At 53.6% G+C, this 22,375-nt stretch overlaps 2 protein-coding genes, 1 long non-coding RNA gene and 1 pseudogene across 8 annotated transcripts; 2 read left to right on the forward strand and 2 right to left on the reverse strand.

Annotated features, from left to right (window-relative positions):
* Positions 1 to 135: 135 nt before the first annotated feature.
* On the forward strand, positions 136 to 4,757 carry LOC148004449 (uncharacterized). The gene is made up of 2 exons (XR_015625064.1): positions 136 to 186; positions 4,332 to 4,757. It is a non-coding gene; the product is annotated as an uncharacterized LOC148004449 (long non-coding RNA).
* A 1,621-nt stretch (positions 4,758 to 6,378) lies between these two features.
* Scamp4 (secretory carrier membrane protein 4) lies at positions 6,379 to 18,869 on the reverse strand. 5 transcript variants are annotated; one of them, NM_031725.2, is given in 7 exon segments: positions 6,379 to 7,517; positions 9,365 to 9,482; positions 10,661 to 10,762; positions 11,882 to 12,038; positions 12,271 to 12,399; positions 12,898 to 12,945; positions 18,812 to 18,843. In NM_031725.2, coding segments are annotated over 6 exon segments (693 nt in total). In that variant the 5' UTR covers positions 12,905 to 12,945; positions 18,812 to 18,843; the 3' UTR covers positions 6,379 to 7,337.
* Positions 13,985 to 15,354, reverse strand: Adat3 (adenosine deaminase, tRNA-specific 3). Its single transcript, NM_001103361.1, is given in 1 exon segment — positions 13,985 to 15,354. A coding segment is annotated over 1 exon segment (1,050 nt). The 5' UTR covers positions 15,326 to 15,354; the 3' UTR covers positions 13,985 to 14,275.
* Positions 18,870 to 20,284: 1,415 nt separating the features above from the next.
* LOC134479809 (large ribosomal subunit protein eL31-like) lies at positions 20,285 to 21,466 on the forward strand (annotated as a pseudogene). Its single transcript, XR_015626100.1, has one exon. The product of XR_015626100.1 is annotated as a large ribosomal subunit protein eL31-like (transcript).
* Positions 21,467 to 22,375: the final 909 nt, after the last annotated feature.

Here is a 22,375-nt window from a genome sequence, read left to right on the forward strand (position 1 = left end):
GGTTACGTCACAGGGTGGGGCGTGGCCTTGAGGCAGGGAACGCGGCTTTACGACAATATGGGTATGGTATTTGAGGGGGCCGCGGCACTTTACGACGATCAGAGCTGTGGTTTGGAAGCGTGGGTGGAGCTTTACGACAGTGCGGGGGGCGTGGCTTGAAGAAGAGCGGGGAACTTTAACCACAAGGTAGGGGAGTGGCCTAGAGGCAGGATGAGCGCTTTACGATGGGTTGGGGCAGTGGCCTGGTGATAGGGCGGAGCTTTTACCACAATAGGGTGTAGGATGGAGGAGAGCGAAGCTTTATCATAAAGCAAGGGCGTGACATAGGAGCGGGCACGCCGTTTTGCGACGGCGCCTGTTGGTAAAGAGTCGCCACGCTACGGCCGCCGCGCTTTGCGGACAAGCCGAGGCCGCCGGTCCTCGGGTCCCGAGGGACACCAGAGACTAGTAGCTACCGGAGCGTACCTGAACTGTGAATAAGACCAGCAGCGGCCCCACCCTTGTGGGGCGGGGTTTACGAAATCCTCCAGGAACCGCCCTTTCGTTGCCATGGAGACGCGTGGCGGTCTCCCGGGCGCCAACCCAAAGCCGTGTCTGTGACGTCACTGTCTCGCCACCCGACGTCACGGTGGGCGTTTGGAGGGGCGTGGCCTCTGATAGTTGAGGTTGGTGCTGGATCCGGAACTTGCTTCCATAAAAGAAAATACTACTCTAAAAATTAATGATCCGCAGCGCAGCAAAATGTCGCTTTTGGTTAGCGGCAAATGGTCAGAGTCAGGACTGCCTGTTTTGATTCTTTAAAACTTTATTTTTACATTTTTCTTATTTTGGAGGCAGTCTTGCTATGTAGTTCAGGCTGTCCCCCTACTCTTAGGAATCCCTGTTGCCTGAGTCATCAGGTGCTAGGGTGACGGGCATGACCCATCACCCCTTAGTTTTTCTCTTCGTTCTTTTGTATGGTGGTATCTCCCCAGGTGCCGGGACCTTTAGGGTCCCAATCCTACAGCAGATCAACTGAGCCAAATGGCAGTTCCCGTGCCAGCCTCCTGCACCTAGCACAGGCTTCGCTTCCAACTGCCGCTCGGTCGGTGCAGCTTTCAGCGTCCTTGTTCTGCATCGCGATAATAAAGGCAGGGAAGTGCTGCTGTGCAGGGTTCCTTTGTGAGTCTGTGCTGCCCAAGGCCCTATTAGAAGGAGGCTGGCCCCATGAACCTTGCTGCCTCTGCGAGGTACATATGTTGAAGGCGACAAATCTAGTCATAAATCCTCAGAGCCTCCGAGACTAAAAATGGTGAACTATCCAGGGAGTACTCAGTCCTAGGGAAGGGGAGACCAAGTTTCAGATGATGGCACAGGTGGTAAAGTCCCAGAGGATGCATTGCTTTGGCCAGAAAGCCTCTGGAAAGGCCAGACCTTACACACCCAGATCCCAGCTTGTCCCTCATCACTTAGGGCTTAGAAGAAGGAAAGCAAACAAACAAAAACCCAAGAGGTGGGGTTGGGGATTTAGCTCAGTGGTAGAGCGCTTGCCTAGCAAGTGCAAGGCCCTGGGTTCGGTCCCCAGCTCCGAAAAAAAGAAAAAAAAAAAAAAAAAAAAAAAGAGGTGACTAAGGTGTCCACCGGGAAGGCTGAATCAAGCTATCAAGCTTTTAAGTAGCTGATGGTGCAGTTCTAGACTGTAGAGAAGTCTAACCGCAGCCTTTCTCCTTTCTTGCTACAACATGATTCCTGAGTTGTGATGTGATGCTGTAAGTCTCGAGTCTGTTATTCTGGGAGCCAGAGACGGGGCGTGCACACAGTAGGTACTCAACCTGTGTGCAGTGACTGCTTGAATGAATCAATGAACAAAGCCTCACAGATGTCAGAGAAGTTGGGCTTTTCCTTTAGCTGTCCTGTCCTTACTACCCCTACTCTTTGGGAAGGGGGGGGAGGTGCTGGTTACTTACCTCTCAACCAGAGAGCGTCTGTGGAACTAAAAGTATGCAGGAGTTGAAGTCAGGATTAGAGCCTGTCCAGTCAGCGGTGTGACTGGAACAATCGCCGGACCAGTCACCCTGTCTGATCCTTTAACTTTAGGTTTAATGGCAAGGCCTGTGCGTATTATGGTGGGAATCCAAGAATGAAGGAAAGACTGCCAGCCATCTTCCCAACTAGGTGCAAGGGACTGTTCTTGGCAGGGTGACCCAGCAGAACTTCGACCAGCCCCAGGTCGCCTGCTGCAGGCTGGGGAGTCTCGGCTTCCCTCTTATTTAAGCCCCCCACCCACCCACCCCCGTCTACGTTCCGATACAGACGCTGAGGGTTACTGGTTCCTCTGCCGCTGCCTGTCCAATGCTTCAAAGTGGCGGATACCACAATCTCCCAATGTCAGCTAGAGCGGGATGCAGTGTCTCCATCCACACCATCGCTTTCAGGGCTGCAGCTAAGGGGTGGGTAAGGGATGAGAGAAGTGAGACCACAGTTCTCGCTCCTGTGAAGCAGCCTGGGCGGCCAGGTAGCAGCCAGACCTAAGGGAACAACTTGAAAGGTGAGCTTTGGGGCATCAGGTTCCTGGACCCCCGCCCTGCCCCCGACCATCCATCCTATCTGACTGGCCCAGCATGATCCAATCAGATCTTCCCCTGGGACAGTTTTGACTGACCTCTTGCTCACTCTGATTGGCTCAACCCTGGTCAGATCCTCTCCTGAGAACCATGATGTAGTCCAGTTTAGTGAAGTTGGAACCCAGAGGCTGTTGGCAAACGTGTAATCCCGCACTGAGGAGGAGGCTAACCTGGGCTACAAAGGCTGTGTCACTTTTTTTTTTTTTTTTTTTTTGGAGCTTAGGACCGAACCCAGAGCCTTGCGCTTGCTAGGCAAGCGCCCTACCACTGAGCTAAATCTCCAACCCCCACAATTTTTTTTTTAAATGGCAATAAGAGTTGGTGAACTAAGCAGGAACTAACTATTCATGATTAGGTGCAGCGTAGGGTCAGCTGCTGGCTCAGGTTGCTTTTCTCCCCTCCCTTCCTCCTCTCGCTGGATTTGTTTGAGTTTGGGTTTGATTTGATTGGCACTGTGTAGGTCCACACTGGCTTGGGACTCACTCTCTGTGGCCCAGAGTGATGTTAAGTTTGTGACAATTCACCTGTGTGTTGGGACAATAGGTCATGCTCCAGGGTTAAAATGTTTATAGTTTTATTGTTTTGTGTGGATGTGTGCCAGAGCACATGGTAAGGTAATGGAGCCAGCTTCCCTCTGGAGGTTCGGATATTGAACTCACGTTACCAGGTCACGCCATCAAGCTGAGAATTTTTTGTTTGCTTGGGGTGTATTTGGTGTGTAGACTGGGTCCCACAGTATAGTCCAGGCTGACCAGAAACTTACTATGTAGTCTTGGACTCACAGAGATCCTCCTGCCTTAGCCTCCTATGTACTAGGAATAAAGGTCTGTGTGCACCATTTTTTATTTTTATTACATGTGTATTGGTGTTTTGCCTGCATGCATGTCTGTGTGAAGGTGTTGGGTCCCCTGGGACTGGAGTTTCAGACAGTTTTTATCTGTCATGTGGGTGGTGGGGTTTGAAACTCTGGAGGAGCAGCCAGTGCTCTTAAGGGCTGAGATATTTCTCCAGAAGCTTTTTTTTTTTTTTTTGGTTCTTTTTTTTTTTTTCCGGAGCTGGGGACCGAACCCAGGGCCTTGTGCTTCCTAGGTAAGCGCTCTACCACTGAGCTAAATCCCCAGCCCCTTCCAGAAGCTTTTAAAATCAGAGTCTCATGGCCTCAAGTTTCATGTGTCACAGATGGTGACCTAGAACTCTTGATCTACTGAGTATTGGGTGCTAGTAAATATTACCAACTGAGCTCCGGCCCAGACACCAGGGTTGTGATGTCTGCACCCAGAAAACCCCGGCAGATTTTCTCACTTGCTTGTAAGTGGAGTTCTCAGAAGCTGGAGAGGGCAGAGGGAGCTCAGCCTGACAACATCCTGTCCCAAGCAGAAGGTACAGGATGCCAAGCAGATGACAGCTGCCCTCACCCTGCACTGGTATTCTCTGAGGCTCCGGTTACAAATGGCTTCCTCACCCGGAGTGGCAGAATGCCCAGCCTTGCCTCTCAGCCCTGTAGTTTCCCTCTGAGGGGACAGGGCAATCTAGGTCATTCAGCAGGAACCAACCTCAGGAGACACAGCACTGCTGTTTTCTTTTTTTTTTTTTTAATGTAGTTTTCTTTTCTTTTCTTTTTTTCCGGAGCTGGGGACCGAACCCAGGGCCTTGTGCTTGCTAGGCAAGCGCTCTACCGCTGAGCTAAATCCCCAAGCCCACACTGCTGTTTTCTTGATGCTGCTCTAGAATCCAGACTGGACCCCAGGGAGTTGTGCTGTGGGATCTGTAGGTGCTGCCCTGCCAGAGTTCACCGTGTCTTGGGATGTGCCTGCAGAAAGTCCTGGGCCTCAGCTTCATGTGTGAAAAGCGGAGTTGGAATTGAGCTGCCATGTGGTTTCCTTTTGATGCACTTGACTTGCTCTGCCCTATATGAAGAAGGGAGGCCGTCTGATGTGTTGACTTCATTAGTGATGTCTGGCCGTATACAGTGGAAGAGGGCATCACTGAGAGTAACTGCGAACTCTGCTGTGTCCATCAGTCCATCCGCGATGCCCACCCTGCCCATTGGATGGAGAGCATCATTGGCTGGCAGATTGCCTGCTTAATGCCTGTGGAAGGAATCATCTGTTCATCAATTGATTGGTGACGCCAACACAGGACTCGTTAGACTGAGTGCTTGGTTAGTGACTTGTGATGTCTGCATGGGAGGGAAGAGGCAAGTACATTTCATCTAATTACCGTCCTGAGAAACGGTGGGCTCTGGCAGGGAGCTCCCATCATCCCCGGTTCTATATACACCTTTCCTTGATGTCCCCATTTTAAAGCATTCCAAAGCTTCCCAAAGATGAGAGGAGCCATCATAAATGAGGGCTCCAGGGAGAAGGCTCTCAATTAGCAGCCATTGATGGACAGCCTCAGAGATGAGCATGCTCTGCAGTGTGTCCCCAGCACCCTGGGCAGTCAGCAGAAGAGGTGACAAGGACACCAGAAAGAGAGGTGACTAGAATGCACCAGGAAAGAGCAGCTCCACCCAGAATGCTCCAGTACACCTGTCATTCCAGCATGTAGACTGATGAGGCGGAAGTGGGTAGTGGTGCACACCTTTAATCCCAGCACTTGAAAGGCAGAGGCAGGAGGACTTCTGTGAGTTCAAGGCCAGCCTGGTCTACAGAGTGAGTTTCAGTTGAGGCAGGGATACACAGAGAACCCCTGTCTTGACGCCCCCGCACCCCTCACCGAAAAGAAAAAAGATGGAGGCAAGAGACACGAGTTCAAGGCCAGCCTTGGCACATTACACGTTTTAACACAACAAAACAAAAATAATGATAAAAATAAGAAAAATAAAAATATTAGAAGATGGGGTTGGGGATTTAGCTCAGCGGTAGAGCGCTTGCCTAGCAAGTGCAAGGCCCTGGGTTCGGTCCCCAGCTCCGGGAAAAAGAAAAAAAAATACTAGAAGATTAAAAGAAAAAGAAGCAGAGACTGGGTCACAGCGTGTGGTCGTATTAGGGACTTTGGAGACAGGGCTCAGTGTACGAGGGCGAGGGCGAGGGCGGTGTGAGTAGAGCAGAGGGACCTTGGCCATGTTCTAGTAAGGGAGCCTGTAGAGCACAAAGGGCCCCTTGGTCTGAGAGCAGTCAAGAGTGTCCCCTGGTGGCTGAAGGCAGAATGTCACCATAATCATAGAGAGGATGGGGTGGGAACTTTAGAACTATGGGGTTATTATCCCGGTCCTGTGGGAACTGTCACTCCTATGTGTGGTGATGAATTGTGTGTAGAGACAAGCTTACAGGGGAAGTGTCAGTAAGCTGGTTGTCACTGGCCTTGTAGACGATCGCCCCATCCCCCACCTGTGGTCCTTCTCACGGCAGGCACCTGTCTGCTTCTCTGCTTCTAGGCAATTGGTCCAGGACTACCCTAGCACCAAGCTCATGGATATCCTCTGGAACAACACCATTTCCATGGGGTCTTCTCTGAAGCCTTTTTGAGAGAGTCCCATGTAGCCTAGGCAGGCTTTCAGCTTGTCACGTAGCCCAGGATAACCCTGAAGTCTTACGTTCGGGACGTGTGTGTGTCACTATGTATGCTTGGCATCCAGGTAAACACAGAACATGGGGGACTTGCCTAGGATCCTGGCCCTGGGCAGGCAGAGGCAGGAGGATTCTTGTAGCTCACTGGCCAGCCAGTCTCAGAAGAGCAAGGTGGATGGCAACAGAAAGCAGGGGGTAAGGTCAACCTCTAGGCTCAATCCTGCAGACACACAGCATGCCTTCCTATACAGATAGAAGCCCTGCTGCAGAAAGAGAATTTATTTCCAGAATATTCTCACATAACAAAACCAACTATGGCATGTGGGCGCACATACCCAGGGGTGGCAGGGAAGAGCTGTAGGTCACAGGTGTCACCTATGGCGGGCACGTGACTCCATGCCCGCCACTCTGAGATGGGATAGAGACCAGGTGCCCAGACAGTTTGGCATGATACTGGCACATGAGGACATGGCCCTGCAGGGAGGCCTTGGGGACTCAGTGACTTGGCTGGTAGCATCAGGTCGCAAGGAAGAACACTGAGTCCAGTGTCATCAGAGGTGCTGTGGACACTCCAAGACTCAGTTCGGTTCTCTTGACCAAGGCCACAGCTGCCCAGGAAGGCAGAGGATGTGGGGAGGAAGCACAGGTCTCTCTAAGGCACAGGGGTGTCCCGGCAATCCTGCTGCTGGGGGTATGGCCTGCCATGCAACAGAGCTGGTCCCTCTCCTCCACTTGCCCACAGAGAGGCCAGAGTACCCTTGACCAAGTGAAGTGCAAGTGGGCAGAGCTCTACTCAGGATCCTGGGTGTTGGAAGGGACAGCAGGTTGTCACTGTCACAAGGGGTGGGACAAGGACATAGCAGGACCCAGAGGAACATGGGTATAGTGGACGGCAGAGGACACAGGTACAACCGCCACACTCCTGACTGTCCACTCACACTCATCTACACACGTGCACTGGGCTTAGTTACACATATCTCCGTAACAAAGGCCAGGGGCTTGGGGGCTGAGGCCTCTCCTTGCGCAGGCTGGAGCAGGGCAAACACAGCCGGGCTCGCAGGATGGCAGTGGACAGTGGCTGCTGGGCAGTGCTTGCTTAGGGTCTGACAAGAGATGAACACGGACGGGCCAAGGACCTCCTGGGACCCTGGGGAGATGCTCAGGCCTCAAGATCAAGGGTGGTAGCAGGAGACAGAGCATAGTGCTGGGGCCAGCCAGCCGCCTAAGGCCACTGGCCTCCACTGGTTGAGTAGCTGGGGACAGTGGGGTACTCAGGCAGGCTGTTCCCAGAGAAACTGTTAAACTGGGCCTCCCTGGACGGCGGGTTCCTCCAGGTGCCAGCACTCCACTCTGTTTGTGCCTTCTGGAGGCTTCCGCCAGCCCCACGGTAGATCCTGTGTACCTGTCGGTCAGGGACAAGGATAGAGAAAAGTCAGTGCACTGGCAGGGACAGGGACCCAGTGTGAACCCTGAGTGACACTGCAGGGCAGTGCAGGACCTGGTGGCTCATCTCCACACTGCTGCCTCCATAGCCCACAGGACACCCCAATTCAACAAGCAGGCACACGCCACCCCACTGTGACACCTTGTGTGATCTCTGACTGTATTTCTATGGCCCTCGAGGGAGACAGCAATGGTGGCATAGGACAGATGGATGTGCCCACCTCATCTCTGCACTTGGGAAGCGGAGACTCAGTGAAGCAGCAATGGAAGGTGACTCTGGGATAAACAGATGCTGTTATTTAAAAGGTCGCACACCTTTAATCTTGGAGCTCCGGAGGCAGAGGCAAGAGGATCCAGGACAGATAAGGCTACATAGTGAGACCCTGTCTCAGAAATAAATGAAAACTCAGGTGGGCTCATGTAGGGGCAGGGCAGGGGGACCTGTGTGAGTCCCAGGTCAGCCAAAGCTAAACAATGAAGCCCTGGGCTGGGGTACAGCTCAGTGTGGAGAGCACTCGTCCTGGGCCCCACCCACCCCAGCACCACACAAACCAGGGACACACAGCTGTCATCCCAGCATTCTGGAGTTAGAGGCAGAATCAGAAGCTCAAGGTCATCTTTGGCCAGCCTGGCCTTCCAGGTTTGCCCAGCGAAGTGTGGCCTTGTGTGCTTCGCCTGGCCTCTCTGTGTTTGGAATCCTCTTAAGAGTTCTTAGCCTGGGAAGTGAGGTGGCCCATGCAGGGACACCTGCCATCTCTAGCTTGACAGGGTGGCTCTGGCACTTGGAGAGTGATCCTGTCACCCCAAGCAGGGCTATATAATATATATATATATATATATATATATATATATATATATATATATATATATATATATACACACACACACACACACATACATATACACACACACACACACACACACACTATAAGGACGCCATGGGCCATCTTGTACACTCCAAGACCCCAGGCCTCGCTGCAAGGCCTGAGCTGCTCAAGGCTATACATTCAACCTCAGGAATGGAAAAGTGCCTCTGCGCTGGGCAGGGTGGCACATGACCTCCACATTTGAAAGGCCTGGACCGGGGTTGGGGATTTAGCTCAGCGGTAGAGCGCTTGCCTAGCGAGCGCAAGGCCCTAGGTTCGGTCCCCAGCTCCGGAAAAAAAAAAAAAGGCCCGGACCCATGCCCACAAACCAGATCGCATGCACGCACATGCACGCGCGCGCGCACACACACACGCGCGCACACACACACACACACACACGCACACACACGCATGCGCGCTCGCGGTTTATCTTGGGGCTGAAAGCACTGACTGCTCTCCCAGAGGTCCTGAGTTCAATTCCCAGCAACCACATGGTGGCTCACAACCATCTGTAATGGGATCTGATGCCTTCTTCTGGTGTGTCTGAAGACAGCGACAGTGTACTTATATATAATACATAAATCTTAAAAAAAAAAAAGGTTGATCTTGTTCCGTGCAGGCAGCTCTGTCCCCACAGCTGTCCATGGCAGACCCATGTTGTCCCTGGAGGCACATGTCTGCTGCAGGTCACCTCGCTGGCCTGCGGAGGCCTCCTACCCTCCCCACAGGAAGGCTCCTGAGCCTAAACCATTGGTGCCAGTGACACTCCTTGTCCTCCTCTAGGATGAGGCCATGGGTCCCCCACAAACCCTGTGAATTCCCAGGAAACAAGATCCCCATCACAGCCTGCAGCCGAAGACATGGGGTGTTCTGTGTAACTCATGCCCACAGGATGAGGTAAAAGAAGTTTTAGGACAGAGACTGAGCACAGAGAACTCACCTTCACAATAGTGATGGCCATCACGACAGCGGATAAGGAAAACATGATGGCTGGGATCAGCATCACCACAGCAGCCCCAACGCTGGTCCCAAAGAACCCAATGGTGGCCAGCCAACCACTGCAGATGAGAGAGGGCTCAGCACATGGAGAAGGGCATGCTATCCTCCATATGCAAAGAGCTCTGACAAATCAACAAGGAATCGGTAAATAAGGCCAATTCTCCTTCATATGTACTGAGCTCCAACAGATTATTGAGAATAAAACTTTGAAGAAGCCAGGTTCTGTTAAGGACCAGAAAGTGACTGGTCAACCCAAATTGAGGGTTACCCAGAAAACTTAACCATTTGGCAGGCTTCAGTTCCTAGAATACACTGCGAACAGGAAACATTATGTCAAGGCCTCAGTGCCTCCTACAGATCAGGATGGCATCTGCACCCTGAACTAAAACTTAAGAGACCAAATTGGTGGGTCTCAGTGGGACATACCTGTCATTCAGGCATTCAGGAGGGGACACAGGAGGAAAGAGCTCAAGGTCACCCTTGTGTATGTATACAATTTCAGGCCAGCCTAGGCTACTAGAGACCCTGTCTCAAAAATTAAACCAAACAAAACAGATACGGGACTTTGCCCTTGTTTGTCTGGGACAGGGTTTCTCTGTGTAGCCCTGGCTGTCCTTGAACTCAGAGCTCTGCCACGCGTGAGGGGTCATCTGTTTGGTAGGGACTGCAGGCTGGAGGCAATTTCCTAGACTTGTTCCCAGTGCCCAGCATGTGCCTGCCTGTGTGTGTGTGTGTGTGTGTGTGTGTGTGTGTGTGTGTGTGTGTGTGTGTGTCAGTATCCCCATGGTACAGCCCATCCAACCTGAGAATGCCACCTGCCGATCTGAGGCAGGCACTGACGCCATGGTGATGGCATGGGTGACAGGGATGGGGTGGGGGAGCATGGTTCATGAGAAAGGTAAGAGGACACCTGGGGGCCTTATATGAACTTTGACTAGGACACACAGAAGAAAGGAACACTCAGACCCAGTGGCCCATGCCTTCATCCCAGCACTCAGGAGAGCCAGGCAGGTAAACCTCTTTAAGTTCCAGGCCAGCCAAGCTACATAGGAGGTGTTCTAAACAGGCCTGGGAGCAGCTGGGCAGCGCCCCCTGCTGGTGGCTCACGGCACAGGCCTTTTTCTTTCCACACTCCTAAGGTACTGGAGGGCGCCCTCTCTCCGAGGGGCAAGCCCTGGACCCATGCTGGGAGACTCTCACACAGGCATACAGAGACCGCATCCCTCTGTCTGCTTACCACGCGCCCCAGCCCGAGAAGCCGATGGCCTGAATGACAGTCAGCACAAACTGGGCTCCAAAGATGAAGAAGAATGCCATGAAGTTAAAGGAGCTGTCGGCTCTGCAAATGACAGAAGATGCCGGGTCACCTACACTCCCTGAGGAGGGGGGGACCCAGCAGGGGGAGGACTGTGTCACTTCCCTTGTCCTTGATGGCCTGAAATAACCACGGCCCTCCTCCAAGCACTCAGCCTGGGGTGCCACAGGGAGGATTGGAGCCCCAGCGTCATGGAGACTGCCTAACGCCTTGTCACCATGAGAGTGAAGGGCCATCCTCGGGCTACTTCTGGGCGTGGAAGGTGTGCCTGTGCTCCTGCTATGGAGACTTGGCTGAGCAGACATCGGTCTCACTGAGGAGCCCTCCTGGCCTTCCCTACTCTGTACCTCAGGCACCACACAAGAGCAAACACAGCTCACTCGGATGAGCCAGCTGAGGACATCTGCGCATGGACAGATGGTGAACACAGCAGGGTCTATCTACCCACAGGCTAGAGTACTGTGAGGCCCCAACAGGAGCAAGGCCCTGGCACACGAGAAACAAGCACGGAAGGCTACACGCGTTTGTGGCTTCATACTAGAAAGTGTCCAAAACGGGCAAATCTAGAGATAGGAAGTGGAATTGTGGAGGCTGGTTTGCATTTGGGGTGATAGAATCTTCTAGAAGCAAGCACTAAAGCTAACCACAGCACTCCAACACTGAGGTACTCAGTAGCCGGGAAACCACAGTGCGTGCACGACACAATGCTCAGTAAAGCCATTATTAAAACTTAAACTAGGATAGAGGTGCTTGCTGCCAAGCACGACAGCCTGGCTTTGATCCCACCACTCACCTGTCCTGTGACTGCTACAGCAGTGACATGGCACATGCACACTCGTGTGTCTCTGTGTACAAGCCTGTGACCATACCTCCCCACAGTGACACTGCACATCAAAGAATCGAGGGAGGGAGAGAAGGAGGGCTCACAAGCTGCTTGCTTAGTATCTCACACCCTGGGCTCCATCCCATCGACAGTGGTGGCGATGGCCTGTGGTCACTGTGACATAAATGGCCACCTACCCTGGATAAGTGGGAGACAACTTCCTAACAGGTCCCCAGGACCTCCATGGACCTCCAACTCTCAGCATGCCCGCCCTGTGGGTCTGAGGTCCTGTGGCCTGAGGGCCCCTGGACCAGGCTTACCGGAAGGCCTTGTAGGCAGGCCGGAACCAGCACACATAGCTGCAGGGAGTGAAGAGAACAAGCCAGAGCATGGCCAGGCCAAAATTGGCACCCGCTCCGCCCGCAATCCACCAGGCCAGGCAGGCCACTAGGTTTACACCCAGCGTGGTGCAGTAAACTGGAGGGGACACAGATGGAATAGGAGGTCAGTTACCAGGGGAGTCCCAGGGGACAGGTATGAGACTTGGGACAAAAGGCCAAGCCCAGGGACCCTCCCTACCAGACATTAAGGATGAGCCTCGTGCAGGGACCAGGGTCTTGAACGTCCCAAGGAGCACAACACTGCTGCACTTGGTGGGGACACTGCTAGGGTGGCCCGCCCACCTGCCCGCCCTCCTGGAGAGGCTCACACAACCACAGCCGGTAGATCCTCTTCACCAGCACCTGGTGCTCCACCGGGATCTCATCAGAGAAGTCCTGGTAGAAGCAGGGCTTCAGCGGCAGGAAGTGAGGCAGCGGGGGGAAGTTGTTCTCCTTTCCTGTAGGAAGGAGACCCCCAGGTAGCCCGACAGCCAATGCCTGACAGAGCCCCCTCCCCACTTCAGGTATAGCCCTGCAGGATCAGCCAGACACTCTCTGGGCTGCAGACAGAATCACATACCAGCACTGCATGTGTTTGGGGGAGTAGAGGAAAAGAAGGCCCCAGAGAGTAGCCACAGTCAGTATAAAGGCCCTGGAGTCTGCACTCAGTGTCCAGGAGTTGTTGGGCTAGCAATGGGCTACCAATGAGGTAGACCGCCAGCGGTCCTTCCATAGCCCCTAGAGTAGTGGGCAGAGTTCTCTAAGCTCTCTAGCTTTACCCCCCGCCCCACATCTGCAAGCTGGAGGATGATGGTTCTTTGGTGGCCTATCTGTGCCCCACTGTAGCACCCAAGGTGTCCCAAGGCGGAAGCCAGGGAGGCCAGGTCAGCTCTACAACCAGCTCAGGAGTCTCAGTGGGCGTGGGGGACACTACCTGGAGAGCAGGGCAGACTCACCTGCCATTTCTGTGTCAGCTGACCTGGCACCCAGGCAGAAGGGGCCACCTGAAAGAAGACTTGTATTAGGGACTTGGTAGCCAGGGGACCAGGAAGGCCTCACCCAGCCCACTGCTGCAGGTTCCGATGCGTAGGCCAGCCAGCCTGCTGCTGGCTCAGGGTTGGACCTCACTTCTCAGAGCACACCCGGAGAGGACAGGCCAAGCCACCAGCTGATGTCACCCATAGCCTTAGAGCCAAGATGTCCTAGTCTCAGTGGCCTCACAGATGGCTTCAGAGCCTGCTGACACAGCCCTCAGTACTCCTGTCCTATCGAGTCACCCAGAACAGAGCTCCCTGCCATGTGGTAGGCTCCAGCTTGGGTGTGAAACTCACCTGTGGGCTCTCAATGGGAGCCTGGACAGGCCCAGGGGCACCTATCAGCTACTTTCCTAAGTAGCTCTGCTCCTAAGTGCCACCTTCAAGATGGGCCAGGCGCAGCCCCACAGCGTTTCAGGTGAGGAAGTGACGGGACACCCTGGCCTCCAAGTTCAGGCCCTGCTCAACCAGGTGTCACTGGTACCACAGTCCCACAGAGCCTCAGGTCGGGCTGCTCACAGACCTGCCTCAAAGCCTCTTCCTGTCCCACCCTGCCTCTTGGTTACTGAAGCATGGCTCCCAAGAAGAGCACTGCTTTCCCTTAGAGGAAGAAGGCTAGAAGGACTCTGAAGATGCAGACAGAACCCCAGCCTCACTTCTGCTCTAGGCGGGGCCTTGCCTTTCCTGTCTGAGGCCAGAAGGTGCACAGCCAACCCTGCCACCGCTCCTGAGGGCAGCTTGGTATTTGCAGGCACCACACTTAGACCGATCCTTCTGGAGCGCCTGCCCTCCCCTCCCTCATGAAGAGGCACACAGGATGGCCATGAACAGACCCCAGGTCAACAGGCACCCAGACACAGACGAAACCTTAGAATCCAGGGACAGGCAAGGGCACCTGCTGGGTTGTTTCTGACCCTGGACGCACTCAGCAGGGCTGCCCATTCCCTTCACAAGCTATAGCCTGAGGCAGACGTCAAACCCAGCCTGGCACCTGAGTGCAAATGGGAACTTGGTTTGAGGTGCTTTATTTTCACACTCGATGGCTGCTCCCTGCCCCGAGCCTAGAGGACCACCACGGGGACTCTAAGGCAGCCACTGGGCTTGCAAGCAGAGCAGAGCCCCACGGTGTCGCAGCCACCAGAGAAGCTGCAGTCTCGAAACTGAGAGGCCCACAGTCTGGCACAGGTGGTCAGTGTCCTCAGACACAGAGGGCGGGACCCCAGGCCCAAGGCCATGGAGCTGCAGGGGATGCGGGCTGGCCAGGAGCAGAGAATGGTCTAGAAGCAGAAGGTCACGAGGCCTACGGGTCGGGGTCCAGCTGGCGGCACTGGTCCTCGAGGATGCCGCGGAACACCTGGAAGCGGTGGTTGAGGTCTGGCCGAGCGTGGACACGGAAGCGCGTGCCCAAGGCGCCATCGGGTGAGGGCGCCCCATAGAAGACACGCTGGATACGGGCGTGGACGAGGGCCATGGCGCACATGACACAGGGCTCTCGGGTGACGTACAGGTCATAACCGGTGCACACATAGGGCAGGCTATCTTCGTCCAGCTTGCGCACGCTACCAGCACGGGCGCCCTGAGTGGCAGTGGCCTGTGTGAAGGAGCAAGCTGGGTGGCGTCTGAGGTCGCAGGAGCCTCGGCCCTGCCCCTGGGCCACCAGGTCGATGCATACCATGACGGCGTGCAGCAAGGGGCTGGCTTCGCTGCAGCAGTCATGGCCTGTGGCCAACACATGGTCCGAGGCTGGGTCCACCACGACGGCACCCACTGCCCGCAGCCCCTGCGCGGCTGCCCTCTGGGCCGCACGTACTGCCCGTTCCATGTGGGTCTGCATGGCGGCTCGAGCCTGCGCAGAGAAGAGTTGCCCGGCCAAAGCACTGGTCACCTGCTTGTCTTCATGGAAGGATGTGGGCCAGTGGGCCCGCGCCTCCTCAAACTGGCTCCGGGTAAGGGGCGGCCGGGCAGGCACAGGCACCAAGAAAGGTGTGCCCAGGCCGCGCGGGTCCACGGCCGGCCTCGGAAGGAGCTCGGCCAGCGAGCGCGGGCCCGCGGACGGCCCGGCCAGGCACAACAGCAGATCCGACGAGTGCGCACCGCCTGCACTGCGGCTGGGGCGCACCCGTTTGAGGTGGGGCTGGGCAGGAAGTGGATAGACAGCAGACACCTCCCGGAGGAGGCGGGACGTCTGGCGCTTGTCCAGGACAGGTGCAGCGTAGGCCAGTACCAGCTCCACGGCCCCCGACTGCTGCTCCGACAGGACAGGGAGGGCTTGCCACTGCGCCGGCTCTTGCTCCTCACTTTCAACCTTCTCAGGCCCAGGTTGCTCTGCAAAGCCTGAGGTGGGCTCCATCCTCAGCGGGGCTCGACTGTGGGAGACAGAGATGGGACTGGAGCATCATCCGTCAGCTTCAGTGGGGCGGGGGTCTGTCCTGGGATGCCGTGGGTCCCGCCAGGCCCAGGAATGAGGAGTCCAGAGCGCCAGGTAGAGTTGGCTTACTCCCCGGCCACATAAGGAAAAACCATGCCGGTCTCTTCGGGGCTCTGACAAGTCCACATGCACCCAACAGACGCCATGTTGAGGACAGTGTGGAGACAGGCATTCATTACTATGAAACCCAAAACCCACCTCAAGCAGCATGCACAAAGCCCTGGCTTCCAGACATGGCCCGAGTAAACCAGGCCTGGTAGTACCCTGTCATCCCAGGAGGTGAAGGTCGGAGGATCAGCAGCTCATGGTGATTTTAAAACCAGCCCTATGAATGGCTACATGAAACCTTGTCTCTAGCCAAAAACAAAAACAAAAGAACAAAACCCAGAACAGCTGCTGACATGCTCTGGCTGGCTTCAAGTCCTCAGACCTATAGTCAGAAGGAAGGCCTGCAACAGACTCATGGGACCCTTGAGTAGATGAGACCTGCAGAGAGAGGATGTGTGCACGCAGATCCTGGCTCTGGCCAAGCTGCTAAATGTCCCATTTTCTACACAGTGAAAATATATAAATGGAGAATGGGGTTCAGAATCACCCCCCAAAACACATAGTTAGACTGACAGTGAACCTGACCCCAGGTGGTTTCTATGGGACATGCTATGGCAGTCTACCTGGTAGCACACACCAGAACCTGTGGGGCAGAAACAGGAAGACGGCTGTAAGCTGGAGGCCAGCCAGTCAGAACTACAGAGCAAGACCCCATCTCAATCCTCTGTACCCCAGAAAAAGGTGGGTGGCAGGCCTAAGATGCTCCCTAGAATGCAGACCCTGCCAAGAAAGGAAGGCATGTGCCCATGAACTGCTTCCACGGTGGACCTGTGCTCACCTGTATGGCCTGTCCAAGTTAGCCCACTTCCTGTTTCAGTGGGCTAGCCTGGGAACCTAGTTATCCATGGGACCTGAGCTTTCAGACAATGCTCACGGCCTGCTGTGCAAGCCCGGTAAACCCTGAGCCGACACTACCACCGGTTACACATGGGGAAACTCAGGCTCCCCAAAGCCAGTGAGGGCTGAGGTGACAGCCGACATCACCACCACTTGGTTACACACAGGAGCCAGTGAGAGCGAGCGAGGCTTTGGGAATCCTCTCAGGCTTCAGGAGCTTCTCATTGCTCAGGCACAGCTAAGAAAGGGCAAAATGGGACTGGAGAGATGGCTCAGCGGTTAAGAGCACTGACTACGGGGTTGGGGATTTAGCTCAGTGGTAGAGCTGGGTTCGGTCCCCAGCTCCGAAAAAAAGAAAAAAAAAAAAGCACTGACTGCTCTTCCCGAGGTCCTGAGTTCAATTCCCAGCAACCACATGGTGGTTCACAACCATCTGTAATGGGATCCGATGCCCTCTTCTGGTGTGTCTGAGTAGTACGGTGTAATAAATTAATTAATTAATTAAAAAAAAAAAGGGCAAAATAGCAAATCTGAGAAGGACCTGGTTCTCTGCTGCTGACCCTTCTCGCCATCCATAGTCCTCAAATCTTCGCCTCGGCTGACAACCTGCCCCACCTTGCCCTGACAGCTAACCACTGGCAATAAGGCCTAGCAATCCTCAAAGCAGGCCTAGAATCCCCAATACCCCCAGGAGGGGATCGGGTGTAGCTCAATGGTAGGAATCTGTCTGTCCTGCTTAAACCCTGAGTTGAATGTGGAGCACTAAACAAACAAATTAAAAGGAAAGAGAGAAGTGCCTATGAGGTGACCTGCTGCCTGCCTGTAGTGGGCTTGGCTACACTACCCAACATCACCCCCACACCCTGCTGGACCCACGGATGGAGATGGACTCTGGTACATCCGTTGGCTTTCAGGGCTCACCCCAGCTGCATAGATCAACACTGAATGGCTCTATGGGCTAACTAGAGGATCACAGGGGCAACCTGGAGCCCTCAGACTAGGAAGTCAGAACAGCATCAAGTAAGCGTGTCTGAGAGCCTGGTATCACCATGGCAGGCAGAGCCCATGAGGGGCATGGGGACAGCTGGCCTCCCCAGAGTATACACCACGCCTACGACACACAGAGCCTGCCTGGGCCACAAAGCACCACTGTTTCCAGGGCAGAAGACACAGCCTTGTTTGTCCCATCAAGACTACAACAGGGGACACAGAAAGAAGGCTGCTGCCTTGGGAACAGACAGCCTGGGCTTACAGACCTCTGGGGAGTTTAATAACTATAGGATGGTAGCCCCTCGTGTTCATGGCTATAGAGTCCCATTCTGTATGTTTGCTTTCCTGTGTTGTTTTGAGACCGTGAAACCAGCTTCATCCTCTGGTCACCAGGTCACTCACGTTGGGGCAGAAGTGAATACCAGCATGAATGGCTCCCTTGTTTTAGGTGACAGGTGCCTACTGTTCATCAGCATGGGAACAGGTTTGAAAGCGGCTCCTCGTGCCACAGACAGGGACCTCCCCTCCACCAGACACTCTCACAGGCTTAGGAAGCCACCTTTAAGGAACCTCATTCCCTCTGCAATGAACAACTGCAGGCAAATAATGGGCCTCGGTTCCAGGGTCACCATGGCTAGACTGGCTACAAGGGGCAGGAAACAGCACCACTGCATCAGGTCTGGAAGCACAGGCCCGAAATACCAAGCACTCAATAAGCCACTAGAGAGGAAGATGTTGAGTTTTCGGCCAGCAAAACCTTCCAAAATAAAAAATAAAGAGGGCTCGGGGCAGAGTTCAGCAGTGGAGAGCCTACCTATATCCTAGAATGAGAGGCTGAAGCTTGGTTCAGGGGTAGAGCCCTTGCCTAAATCACCCAGTGAGGGGATAGGGTGTGGCGCAGGGGTAGAGCCCCTGCCCAGAATCCTTCAATGAGGGGCTGGGCATAAAAATAAGCAAAGCTCCTGGAATTCGCTTCTGAAGGGAGCGGACGTGGATCAATAGTACAGTGCCAGTCTAATATAACCAAAGTCCAGGATTCGATCCCTGGTACCACCAAAGATACCTCAAGAATGCCCATAAGTACCAGAGCTTAAAGGGAAACTGCACACCTGCCGTATAGATGGTGAACTGATAACCCTGAGGCAGGGGACTGTGATGACCCGGAACATACAACCGGAAGCAGCTGGAAATCACGGGGTTTCCGGAATCAGAAGTAGGGTACACGCGTGCGCCGCAAACCGACGGCGTGGGGCGCGGTGGGCGCAAAGCCCTGTGCGCACGCGTACTAGCGTTGACTGCGAGCGCACGCGCACCCCCACCACCTCCCGGGACGCACGCAACACTAGTACTCAACGCGGGCTGCCCGGACAAGGCCTTCTTTCCCCTGTCCACCGCCCGTTCCTCATCGCCATCCCCGGCGCCCCATGTCAGATACGGAACGGCGGAAGCCGAACCCTTACGGCGGCTGCTCACCTGAGGGACACCCGCGCGAACGCCACGCTTATCCTAGTCCTAGCAACCGGGCCGCCACGCCTGCTGCCGCGGGGCACGACGGGAGCGTAGTTCCATGGGCGGGGCCTGTGAGATATGACGGCAGAGCCTCGACTACATTTCCCTTAAGGCCGTGCGCGTGAATGCTTCACCCAGCCTTGCTGAGTCTGGGGACTTTTCTCCTGTGTGCTGCAGTGAACTCGACCCCTGCGTGACACTTCGAGACATCAGCAGAAAGAAGACTTGAGGCAGAAGGAGACTCTATGGCCGTCTATAGTCACTCAAAGAGCATCTGCCATCATACTTCTGTAAAGTCCCATGTTGGTGCTGAACAATCTCTTCTACTGCTTGAAAGGTGACTGTGGTCCGAGGCCCTCATTTTCCTCATCTGTACAATGGGTGAAACAAATATGTGAACTCCTGAATAAAAAATAAGATTGGCGCTGAGACTGTAGCACGGTTCGTGGAGTGTTTGCCTAGTACCCAGGAGACCCTGGATTCCATCCATAGCACAGCTGATGGCACAAGCTGGTCATGCCAGCACTCTGTGGGTGGACACAAGAGATCAGAAGTTCAAGGTGGTTGGGGTGAGGGCCTTTAATCCCAGCACTTGGGAGGCAGACGCAGGCAGATCTCTGTGAGTCCCAGGATATCCAGGACAACATGTCTTGAAAAAGGAGATCCTGTCTTCAAAAAAACAAAAAACAAACAAAAAAAGACGAAAGAAAATAAATGAACAAGTAATAGAGGCAGGAGAGATGGCCTAACATTAATACTTTTAGTTAATTACTAATTGTTTTACATAGTCTCACTGTGTAGCCTTGTCTGCCTAAAAAGTCATACCCAGGCCAGAGTTCCTGAGTCTCTCCCAGGGCCCTTCTTCCTCTGGGGCTCAGAAATCGAGACATAAACAGCAGACAGTCTGGCTGAACAACCAGCCAGGAAGGTGGAAAGTGGCGTCAGAGAGCCCAGGGTCTCCAGGATCAGCCTATTTGCAATCTTCTAGGTCTGTCTACTACACACAACCTTTCTGGAATAAGGAGTGTCTTGTGACCAGCTATCAGAGCAGAGTAGGTCCCATAGGATTGGTTTATGGCCACTTGCAAGACAGATAATTTGGGAGATTTGTGTGGATGTGGCCAGCATTACAAAACTAGAACCCTTGTGCAGTATCTGGCTTCCAGGAAGCCATGTGAACCAAGGGTCTTGGAAGGAAAACCAAGGGTTTGGGTCACCACACAAAAACAGCCACCATGGGGGCTGGAGAGATGGCTCAGTGGTTAAGAGCACTGACTGCTCTTCCAGAGGACGAAGGTTCAGATCCCAGCACCTTAGGTGCTCACAGCCATACCTAACTCTAATTCCAGAAAATCCAGTGCCCTTTCAAGACCTCTATGGGCACAAGGCAATACATACATGCAGGCAAGGTACCAGTTTACATAAAATAAATATTTTTTAAAATGCTCTGCCAGGCTTTTCCAACTTGGGCCCGGCAGAGTGGTGCCTGCAAAGAAAGGTGGCGAGAAGAAGAAGGGCCATTCTGCCATCAAGGAGGTGGTGACCCAAGAATACACCATCAACATTCACAAGCGCATCCATGGAGTGGGCTTCAAGAAGCGTGCTCCTCGGGCTCTCAAAGAAATTCGGAAATTTGCCATGAAGGAGATGGGGACTCCAGATGTGCCCATAGACACCAGGCTGAATAAAGCCATCTGGGCCAAAGGAATAAGGAATGTTAAGGAATGTTCCATACCACATCGGAGTACATTTGTCCAGAAAGCGTAATGAGGATGAGGATTCATCAAACAAGCTCTACACACTGGTAACTTCTGTGCCTGTTACCACATTCAAAAATCTACAGACGGTCAATGTGGATGAGAACTAACTGCTGAATGTCAAAGTTACAGAACTGCCCCCCCCCCAAAAATGCTCTGCCAGGGTTGGAGAGGCAGCTTGCCAAAGGGGAACCCTATTATCCCAGAAGACCCTGGTTTGATTCCCTGTAGCCACATGGTGGCTCACAACCATCTATAACTGCAGCTATAAGGAATGGAATGCCTTCTATTGGCCTGGATAGGCTGGCATATATTACACAGACAGATAGATATGCAGGCAAACGCTCATATGTATACAATGAAAATAAACAAGTTTTCTAAGAGATGCTATGCAAGGGAGCTAGAGCGGTGGCTCAGGGGTTAAAAGGACCATGTGTCAGCTTGTACCTGCTAGGTAACTGTAGGGGATCCAACACCATCACACAGACAAACATGAAGGCAAAACATCAATACATATAAAATAAAAATAAAGAAGTTGTCTTTAGTAGCTTAGGAAGTCCCTGAAACTGAGCAGATTCACTAGGCTCCTCCCTCCTCAAGCTTATATAAGCCTTAAAAACTGCTAAGGGACACTATTAGACTAGTAGACATGCCTAGAACAGGCAGAGACTAGCTTAACTGAATGTAAGGGACACTCTCCCCTCCAACCTATTGAGCTGACTGCAGGCTGTGCAGTGCGCTCCAGGTCCCCAGCTTTCCTGCGCAGGGTAGCAGATTGGGCTTTGAGTCTGTTCTGCTACTCTAAGTAGTCCACCATCCATACTCTTGCAAATAACCCCAATAAAACTAATGGTTCACCAAGCTTGACTTTGGTAGTGTCCTTGGTTTGGGCTGTGACTGTCCCTGTTTGAAGCGAACGAACAGGTAATTGTTTACTTATCCCGAGGAAGAGGGTCACCTTCTATCTGCACAGAAGATTCTGGGCAGGAGGTCTACCTCTGAGGCACACCCTAAAGCCTATTTATCCTTTAATTTTTTTTTACTTCGGTTTGTTTATTTCTTTATGTGCCAGGCAGTGGTGGCACTCACCTTTAAACCCAGCACTTGGGAGGCAGAGGCAGATAGATCTCTGTGAGTTTGAGGCTTGATCTACAGTGTGAATTCCAGAAAAAAATGGGGACGTTGGTGAAGGGGAACTCAAAGAGGACTGAGAGCTTGGTCATGGAGCCCCACCTAGAATTCCTCAGTAAGGGGCTGTGGTTGTGGTCAGGGTTGGAGCCTTGCCTAGAATCCCCCAGTGACGGGCTGGGAGGCGTGGCTCAGTGTGATTTCTTCCCTGTTTTGTGAAAGACCTTTGGTTTGATCACAAAAATACAGGGGCATAGATTTCATGCACTGGGTTTGAGGGAAGGACTAATCCTGGGTCTAGGGAAGCAGCTGGAGGGTCCTCTGCCTGCCCTGCACTCCCCTTCCAGTCCATCAGTCATCTTCATGACCCCTCACTTCCTGCCTTGCCTCTCCAGTCTCTACAGGAAGAATCCCACTCCCAGCCCCTTGAAATCCCCCATGATCTGGGCACATCTAGATAGGAACTCTCAAAATGCAGCTGTCTTCAAGGCACAGCCTCCAGTTGGGCACTTGTGATACCCAGGGCTTGGAGCCTGCTTTGCAATTTGGAAAAAGGATCTCAGGTGGTGGCTTAGGCCTGTGATCCCAGCACTGAGAAGTCCAAGGCAAGAGGAACACTAGATTGAGACCAGTCTGTGTTGCA

Source organism: Rattus norvegicus, chromosome 7 (genome assembly GCF_021556685.1).
Source record: "Rattus norvegicus strain SHRSP/BbbUtx chromosome 7, alternate assembly SHRSP_T2T, whole genome shotgun sequence".
NCBI lineage: Eukaryota > Metazoa > Chordata > Mammalia > Rodentia > Muridae > Rattus > Rattus norvegicus.